Genomic DNA, 10,224 nt, shown 5'->3' on the forward strand with positions numbered 1-10,224 from the left:
AATCTTTAGCAGTTCCACATGTTTATTTAGTAGACAGTTTCTATGAGTGAGTCTTAATATGAACGCATGTTTTAGGTATAGTAATTAAGTAAAGTTGATTTTTAATGCCTTTGATAAGGAAAGCATTTCACTTACATGTAACAGGAATATACAAATAGATTAATACCTGCTGCTCGTTAATGATGAACTCTTCATATTAGTAATAGAATTGTATTAGCATTCAGGTGAAAGCTAGAGGAATATAAGATAAATTTACACTGGAGAATTCGTGATTATCCTTTCTAAAGGCAAAACTTGCCTCTAGCATAATAGATTTTTGTTTTTCTTTGTCTCTCATCCTTTTGAAATGCCACTTAATGATGTTTGTTTTCAATTACTCAACACCAGGCAAATCTTGCGAGAGAACAGCTGCTTGCAAACCTTGTTACAACACTTGAAGTCACACAGTTTAACGATAGTCAGTAATGCATGTGGGACCCTGTGGAATCTTTCTGCACGAAATGCGAAGGATCAGGAGGCGCTGTGGGACATGGGAGCAGTCAGCATGCTGAAAAACCTTATTCACTCAAAACACAAAATGATAGCCATGGGTAGTGCTGCAGCTCTAAGAAACCTCATGGCAAACAGGCCAGCAAAATATAAGGATGCCAACATTATGTCTCCAGGATCAAGCTTGCCATCTCTTCATGTAAGAAAACAAAAAGCACTGGAAGCAGAATTAGATGCTCAACATTTATCAGAGACTTTTGACAACATTGATAATTTAAGTCCAAAAGCGTCTCACCGTAATAAGCAGAGACATAAGCAGAATATATACAGTGATTATGTCTTGGACTCCAGTCGGCATGATGATGGTGTATGTAGATCAGAGAGTTTTAATGCTGGTAATATGACTGTACTTTCACCATATTTAAATACTACCGTATTGCCTGGCTCCTCCTCTTCCAGTAGAGGAAACATAGAAAATTCTCGATCTGAGAAAGACAGAAGTATTGATAGGGATCGAGCAGTAGGTTTAAATACCTATCATCCAGCTGCAGAGAATACTGGGAACTCCTCTAAGAGAATAGGCATGCAGATTTCAACTGCTGCAGCTCAGATCGCCAAAGTTATGGAAGAAGTAACAAGCATGCATATTCCACAAGAAGACAGAAGTTCTGGTTCCACTTCTGAAATGCACTGTTTGGCAGAAGACAGAAATGCCACAAGGAGATCAGCCACTGCCCATACTCACTCAAACACATACTTTCCTAAATCTGAGAATTCAAACAGGACGTGTCCTATGCCTTATACAAAAATGGAATACAAGAGAGCTTCAAATGATAGTTTAAATAGCGTCAACAGCAGTGATGGCTATGGTAAAAGAGGCCAAATGAAACCTTCTGTTGAATCTTACTCCGAAGATGATGAAAGTAAATTTTGTAGTTATGGTCAATATCCAGCTGACTTGGCCCACAAGATTCATAGTGCAAATCATATGGATGACAATGATGGAGAGCTAGACACTCCTATTAATTATAGTCTTAAATACTCAGATGAACAGTTAAATTCTGGAAGGCAAAGTCCCTCTCAGAATGAAAGATGGGCAAGGCCTAAGCATATAATAGATGATGAAATGAAACAAAATGAGCAAAGGCAGTCAAGGAGCCAAAATGCAACCTACCCTGTGTACACTGAAAGTGGAGATGATAAACACATCAAATATCAGTTACCTTTTGGACAGCAAGAGTGTGTTTCTTCCTTTAGACCAAGAGGATCCAATGGTTCAGATCAGAACAGAGTAGGCTCAACTCTTGGAATGAATCAGAAAGTAAACCAGTCCTTGTGCCATGTTGATGATTATGATGATGATAAGCCAACCAACTATAGTGAACGTTATTCTGAGGAAGAACAGCATGAAGAGGAAGACAGACCAACTAATTATAGCATAAAGTACAGTGAAGAGGAACATCATGTCGATCAGCCTATTGATTATAGTTTAAAATACTCAACAGAAGTTCCTTCTTCTCAGAAGCCACCTTTTACTTTTCCAAAGACTTCTTCAGTGCAAAGCACTAAAACTGACCATATCTCCTCAAGCACTGGGAGCACATCAGCCCCCTCAGCTGGTTCAAAGAGACAGAATCAGCTTCACCCTAATTCTGCACAGAGCAGAGGTGGTCATACACAAAAGACTGCCTCCTGTAAAACTCCATCTATTAATCAGGAAACTATACAAACTTACTGTGTGGAAGATACCCCAATATGTTTTTCAAGGTGTAGCTCTTTGTCTTCTTTGTCATCAGCTGAAGATGAAATAGGACGTGATCAATCCACACGTGTGACAGATGCTAATAACACACTACAGATAGCAGAACTAAAGGAAAACAGTGCAGCTTTATCTACAGAAGGTGCAGTAAGTGAAATGACATCAACATCACAACACATCAGAACAAAATCTAGTAGACTTCAGACTTCTAGTTTGTCTCCTTCTGATTCTTCTAGACATAAAGCTGTTGAATTTTCTTCAGGTGCCAAATCTCCCTCAAAGAGTGGTGCACAGACTCCTAAAAGCCCACCAGAACATTATGTGCAGGAAACACCACTCATGTTCAGCAGATGTACTTCTGTAAGTTCCCTGGATAGTTTTGAAAGTCGTTCAATTGCTAGTTCAGTTCAAAGTGAGCCTTGCAGTGGAATGGTAAGTGGTATTATAAGTCCCAGTGACCTTCCAGACAGTCCTGGACAAACAATGCCTCCAAGCAGAAGTAAAACACCACCGCCTGCTCAAGGAGTTCAAGTAAAAAGAGATGTAGCTAAAGGTAAAGTACCTAGTGCAGAAAAGAGAGAGCCTGGTCCTAGACAGGCAGCTGTAAATGCAGCTGTTCAAAGAGTTCAGGTACTGCCAGATGTTGATACACTATTACATTTTGCCACAGAAAGCACACCAGATGGGTTTTCTTGCTCTTCTAGTCTGAGTGCTCTGAGTCTCGATGAGCCATTTATTCAGAAAGATGTAGAGTTAAGAATAATGCCTCCAGTTCATGAAAATGAACATGGAAGTGAAGCAGAACCTGAACAGTCAGATGATACAAAGGATAACCAAGAGAAGAAAGCAGAGAAGCCTACTGAAGTAGAAAAAGATATTCTGGATGATTCTGATGATGATGATGATATTGAAATACTGGAAGCATGTATTATTTCTGCAATGCCAACAAAGTCTTCACGTAAAGCCAAAAAGCCTTCTCAAGCATCTGCTCCAAAAATACCTCCTCCTGTGGCCAGAAAGCCCAGCCAACTGCCAGTTTACAAACTTTTGCCTTCACAAAGCAGATTGCAATCCCAAAAGCATGTGAGTTTTACACCAGGAGATGATATGCCACGGGTATATTGTGTGGAGGGTACACCGATAAATTTTTCAACAGCTACATCTCTGAGTGATCTTACAATAGAATCACCCCCGAGTGAGTTGGCCAATGTAGACAGCGTGGGTACAAGAGCAGAGTCAGGGGAATTTGAAAAACGAGACACCATTCCTACAGAAGGTAGAAGTACCGATGACTCTCAGAGAACAAAAAGCTCAACTGTGACTCCTACAGGCCTGGATGATGACAGAACAGAAGAAGGTGATATTCTGGCTGAGTGCATTAATTCAGCTATGCCAAAAGGAAAAAGTCACAAACCTTTCAGAGTGAAGAAGATAATGGACCAAATTCAACAAGCATCTTCATCTCTAAGTAATAAAAGCCAACCAGAAGGTGAGAAAAAGAAGCCATCGTCACCAGTAAAGCCTGTTCCCCAAAATAATGAATACAGAGCACGTGTAAGAAAAACCACAGAGCCTAAAAGCAGTATTAATAATGAAAGAAGCTATCCAGAGAACAGAGATGCAAAGAAACAGAATCTTAAAAATAATTCAAGAGATTTTAATGACAAATTGCCAAACAATGAGGAGCGTGTAAGAGGAAGCTTTGCATTTGATTCCCCTCATCATTACACACCTATTGAGGGAACTCCTTATTGTTTTTCACGGAATGATTCTCTAAGTTCTTTAGATTTTGATGATGATGATGTTGACCTTTCAAGGGAGAAGGCAGAATTAAGAAAAGGAAAAGAACCAAAAGAAATAGAAACTAAAGACTGCACTGATCCAGAACAATCTTCAAATCAGCATCCAAGTAACAGGACACAAGTTTGTCAAAAACACCCAACAGGCAGAAGCCAGCCTAAAGCTTTCCCCCAGTCAACTAAAGATATTCCGGACAGAGGAGCAGCTACAGATGAGAAAATGCAAAATTTTGCTATCGAAAACACACCTGTTTGTTTTTCTTGTAATTCATCTCTTAGTTCGCTCAGTGATATTGATCAAGAAAACAATAACAACAAAGAAGGGGAAACTGAAAAACACGCTGAGGCTTCTGATTCACAGATGGAATCAAACAGACCACAGACTTCTGGTTATGCACCTAAATCATTTCATGTTGAAGATACTCCTGTATGTTTCTCTAGAAACAGCTCTCTGAGTTCTCTTAGTATTGACTCAGAAGATGATCTTTTACAGGAATGCATTAGTTCTGCTATGCCTAAAAAGAAAAAACCCCCAAGAATAAAGAGTGAAAATGAAAAAAATAATTCCAGAAATACTGGTGGTATATTGGCAGAAGATTTAACACTGGATTTGAGAGAGATACAGAGGCCAGATTCAGAACATGGTTTCTCACCTGATTCAGAGAACTTTGATTGGAAAGCTATACAAGAAGGTGCAAATTCTATAGTTAGTAGCTTGCATCAAGCTGCAGCTGCTGCATCACTGTCTAGACAAGCTTCATCTGACTCTGATTCTATCCTTTCATTAAAATCTGGTATTTCTCTGGGGTCACCATTTCATCTTACCCCAGACCAAGAAGAAAAACCTTTTACTAGTAATAAGGGTCCAAGAATTCTCAAGCCAGGGGAGAAGAGTACACTGGAGTCTAAAAAAGTAGAATCTGAAAGTAGGGGAATCAAAGGGGGGAAGAAAGTGTATAAAAGTATAATTACAGGAAAAGCTCGTTCTAATTCTGAAATTTCAAGCCAGTTGAAGCAACCACAACAGACAAGTGTGCCTTCAATTTCACGTGGCAGGACAATGATACATATTCCAGGAGTTCGAAATAGTTCTTCAAGTACTAGTCCTGTTTCTAAAAAAGGTCCCCCACTCAAAAACACAAACTCCAAGAGTCCCAGTGAAGGCCAAAGTTTGACTAGTTCTCCAAGAGGACTGAAGTCATCAGGGAAACCTGAGCCAGCTCCTGTAACTAGGCAACCATCAGGGTTGAACCAGAGTGGATCAAGTAAAGGACCTTCTAGATCAGGATCTAGAGACTCCACTCCTTCTAGACCTCAACAGCAGCCACTGAGTAGGCCTCTGCAGTCTCCTGGACGAAGCTCAATTTCCCCAGGAAGAACTGGTATAAGTCCTCCCAACAAACTGTCTCAGTTGCCAAGGACATCATCTCCTAGCACAGCCTCAACTAAATCTTCAAGTTCAGGCAGAATGTCATATACATCTCCAGGCAGGCAGATGAGCCAGCAAAATCTTACAAAGCAAGCTGCCTTACCTAAGAGTACCAGTAGCATTCCACGAAGTGAGTCTGCTTCAAAAGGGTTAAACCAGGCTATCAGCAGCGGTGGATCAAACAAAAAGACTGAACTATCCAGAATGTCATCCACAAAATCTAGTGGAAGTGAATCTGACAGATCTGAGAGACCTGTTCTTGTTCGTCAGTCAACTTTTATTAAAGAAGCTCCAAGCCCAACTCTAAGACGGAAATTAGAAGAGTCAGCTTCATTTGAATCTCTCTCTCCTTCCAGGCCAGATTCTCCCACAAGGTCCCAACTACAGACACCAGTTTTAAGTCCATCTCTTCCTGATATGTCTTTATCCACTCATTCAACTGCCCAGACTAGTGGTTGGCGAAAATTACCCCCTAATCTGAGCCCTTCTGTAGAATATGATGGGAGACCAGCAAAACGTCATGATATAGCTCGTTCTCATTCTGAGAGTCCATCTAGATTGCTGATCAATAGATCAGGAACATGGAAGCGTGAACATAGTAAGCATTCCTCATCACTTCCTCGTGTAAGCACTTGGCGAAGAACTGGAAGTTCCTCCTCAATTCTGTCAGCTTCTTCAGAATCCAGTGAAAAGGCAAAAAGTGAAGACGAAAAGCAACATGGAAGTTCTCTTTCTGGACACAAGCAAAGTAAAGAAAGCCAAGCACCAGCAAAAGGTACTTGGAGAAAAATAAAAGAAAATGAAATTCCTCAAATAATGAATGATCCTCAGCATCTTTCCTCAGGTGCCACAAATGGCTCTGATTCCAAAACTCTTATCTATCAGATGGCACCAGCTGTCTCTAAGACAGAGGACGTGTGGGTGAGGATAGAGGACTGTCCAATTAACAATCCTCGATCTGGAAGGTCCCCAACTGGAAATACTCCTCCAGTTATTGACAGTGTGTCAGAGAAAGGGGGTGTTAACAGTAAAGATTCTAAAGAGATTCAAGAAAAACAAACCCCAGGGAATGGAGGTGTTCCTGTTCGTACCATTAGTTTAGAAAATCGTCTGAACTCTTTCTTTCAGATAGACAGTCCAGACAAGAAAGGCATTGAAACAAAGCCTCTGCAGAATAATGCTGTTCCTGCACCAGAAAACAGTGAAAGTACTGTAAATGAGCGTACACCATTCAGTTCCAGTAGCTCAAGCAAGCATAGCTCTCCCATTGGTGCTGTTGCAGCAAGAGTTACTCCTTTTAACTACAATCCAAGCCGCAGAAAGAGTAGTGTGGACAACAGTTCTGCTCGGCCATCACAAATACCAACACCAGTAAATAACAGCACAAAGAAGCGTGAATCCAAGTCTGAAAACCCAGACTCCAGTGGAACTCAGAGTCCTAAACGTCACTCTGGCTCTTACCTGGTAACTTCTGTTTAAGTGCAACAAAAAAAATAAACAAAACTGATGTATTATATACAGCAGCTATTTAGAAATTTTGTTTCAAATGAAACTTTAAAAGAATGGGGATTGACTTTTTGTTGTTTTTATTTGTTGTAAATAGGTTTGATTCTTGTTAGAGGGTCCTTGTTCTGGAAGCCATATTTGATAGTATACTTTGTCTTCACTGGTAATATTTTGGAGGAATACCTGATTGACAGTTTGGAATAAAATTGCTAATGCAAGTATATTTGTACAGTATGTTTAACATATATTTAATTATCATCTCATCCCATAATCCTTTAAATATTGCTTGTCATTGAAATCATGGAACATTGCAGATAGAGATGATACAGTCATATTGCTTTATCAATCATGTCTAGATTACAGACTGACTAAACATCAGGGAAGAATTGGTATTATTTATGCAAAAAAAGTATACTCAGATTTAGTATTTGTGAATCCATCTAACCCAATAATTAATCATGTGGCTGTGAAATTCACAGTAATATGGTTTCTGCTGAACAAGTTTTCCCAGCCTGCTTTTCTGCATGAATGGAACTGATGGTTCATTTTCTGGAGTAGTGATTAACATTTCTGTGGTTCACATAATGTGCATAGATAGTTATGGTGTAATAATTTACACTTTCTTTGTGCTCTGAAAAAAAAAAACTAAAAACTGTGTCACTGTAAAACCTTGAACAAAATTATTTTATCTGAATTAGATTTTATCTTAAAGTAGGTAGAATTTTTTTGCTATGCTGTAACTTGTTGTATATTCTGGTATTTGAGGTGAGATGGCTGCTCTTTTATTAATGAGATATGGGGATGTCTAAACAGAGACTAAAATGAACATTTCAGAATAAATTATTACTATATGTAAATCATGTGTGTTACTTCCACATTACATAAAAATACGGTGTTATATTTTGAGATGTCACCACATAATGTGTTGTATAATGCACTTACACTTAAGGCCTGATCCAGCAGAATCTTGCACCTCCAATATTCATTCTTCCTTATCACTGACAAATGTAGTAGGATGCTTATAACAGTTGCAGGATCAGGCCCTAGGTCTTCTGTAATATGTTTGTAATTGAGATAGTTTCACACATCTCAGGTGCATAACAAGGCTAAAGGCAGGGTCTTTCCAGTAGCCAAGTGTAATTGTTTTCATGACTGCAAGCCTGAAACAATACTATATCTATAAAAATAGTATTTGTAAAACAAAAGATTTTTTTTTAATTGGGGGAAATAATACAGACTGTGACATAGTGGCTATAAGATGAAATTTTAATTCTGTTTGAAATCTTCATGCATTTTTAAAATTTATTTTTTAAAAATTATGATGGGGAAAATATTGCAAGAATCCCATGGCAGCAAGAAATCTGTTATCACAGTAAAAAAAAAAATTATACACAAACCAGGACATTTGCTGCCTCAAGCCTTTTTGATGCAAATATGGTTTGTGCTAGAACAATGCTGAAAAGACAGTTTTGTACTTTAGAAGTATAAATATAGTCTGAATTTAGATGAGAATTGGTTTAAAGTAGAAACACGAGAGAACAGAACATTAACCCATCTGTACATGACTGAACAAACCATGAAATGGTATGTCAGTTTTGTTGTATCTCAAGTGGACTACTATAAAGTTTTCATTCTAAGCAATTGATACTCAGGATTCAAAATGTCCTGATTGCAGAAAGCCGTGAAATAAATTTACCTTTGTGGTAGCTTTAACACAGTTGCAGAGTATATCACATCTGTGGCTTTTGTACTTGATCTGATACTGAGATTAATCAATTTTTATCTTGATTTCACCATAAGATGTGCACTGTTTATAAACAGAATTTAGGTACTGTCAGCAGACAGAAGTCAGTTAAGAGAAAGTTAAAAGCCAGTACAAAAAATACCTGTTTGGCAGAAGTGGTATCTTATTTGCTATTTTGTTCTTTGCTTCCTGTCAGATCTGCTTTAGAGACATGCCATGTTTCTGTATCATCTGGTGAATCTGTTAATGAGCAGCACTGCTTGTGTTAGCATTTGAAATATTTTACATATAGTATCTTCACAAAATTTTTAATATTAATATTAGTGTCCTTTTAAAGATTAAATAGAGATCATGTGACATGTTCAAAGTCAGGACTTCCTACTGGAGTCGAATACAGAACTCCATCCTTGATTTTAAAATGCAAGACCACTTTTCCTAGAAATAATGTGATACTTTTTTTGTGCTGTGCTTTTAACTACTAATATTGAGATATACCATTTAATACCGGATAGTTGTTTAACACTGTTTAACACTGGCTTTCCTGTATGTTCTATCAATTTAAGAATTAAAAGGTAAACTCAGTCTCGGTAAAGAAATTCTGATTTCACTTTTATAATTGAGAGAATCAGAAGAGGTGGAACAATAAATAATGGTATGCATATCAAACACCAGAATGTCTTTGAAAATAGTAGTGGCTTCTCTAGATAGTGTTGGAGGTACTTCATGGTCATTGTAATTGGGAAGTTTCTCTTAACGTACTCATAAGTAACCTATATTTATAGCAAAGACAGATGAGAGAACCTTTCCAATTATAAGGGTAATGATACACTAAAATGTGCTTCCCATGGGAGTTGTGAGATTTCCATTATAGAAGTTTTAAGAGGTTTATGAAACATCTCATAGGGATGGACTATAGTATATTTCATATTGCCTGTGTGCAGAGATGGGCTTAGGTGATCTTTTGAAATCCCTTCTAGATCTACATTTCTCTGATTCTTTATCTTAAATACTTAGTATCCACTAAAGGCCTTTTAGAATATTTAAGGACATCCGTGATGTTTGATTTATGTTAGTGATGAGGATACAGTTATATTCTAGGCTTAATTATATAGAACAGATCCCAGAAATGTAAAATCAGAAAAATGAAAAATGGCTGTAGTAAGTATATTTAGTCTTGGATTTTGTTAATTTGATGACAGTCAGATTTAATTTATGCTGCTGAAGATTTACTCATGTTCCTTGGTTTTATTTTTATGAAGTTGCCACAGCAGAACATTATTTATGTGAAGGCAAAACTTAGAAAACCAAGGAGCCAAGGAAACCAAGACTCATTTTACTGTTCTGCTGGGATGCACTGCCTGCCTTTCTACAGATTTTGGTAGAACTTTCTGGCTTGTGCTCAGACCTTTAGTTGTTCTTGAATTAGCTTTTCATATCCAGAACATATGAAACTTGTACTTAAAAATCGGTTTATAGTGAAAATACACTCATAAAGCTT

General features: G+C 38.0%; 1 protein-coding gene across 2 annotated transcripts in view; it reads left to right on the forward strand.

The window, feature by feature from the left end:
• APC (APC, WNT signaling pathway regulator) overlaps positions 1-9,307 on the forward strand; it is a 62,713-nt gene extending 53,406 nt beyond the window's left edge. For both annotated transcript variants that reach the window (XM_026865347.1, XM_026865348.1), the window contains exon 15: positions 388-9,307. In XM_026865347.1, the coding sequence (XP_026721148.1) occupies positions 388-6,955 (6,568 nt within the window). In that variant the 3' untranslated portion in view covers positions 6,956-9,307. The remainder of the gene's footprint in view (positions 1-387) is intronic.
• The last annotated feature ends 917 nt before the right edge of the window (positions 9,308-10,224 follow it).

Source organism: Athene cunicularia (genome assembly GCF_003259725.1).
Source record: "Athene cunicularia isolate RWA chromosome Z unlocalized genomic scaffold, athCun1 chrZ_part1, whole genome shotgun sequence".
Taxonomy (NCBI): domain Eukaryota; kingdom Metazoa; phylum Chordata; class Aves; order Strigiformes; family Strigidae; genus Athene; species Athene cunicularia.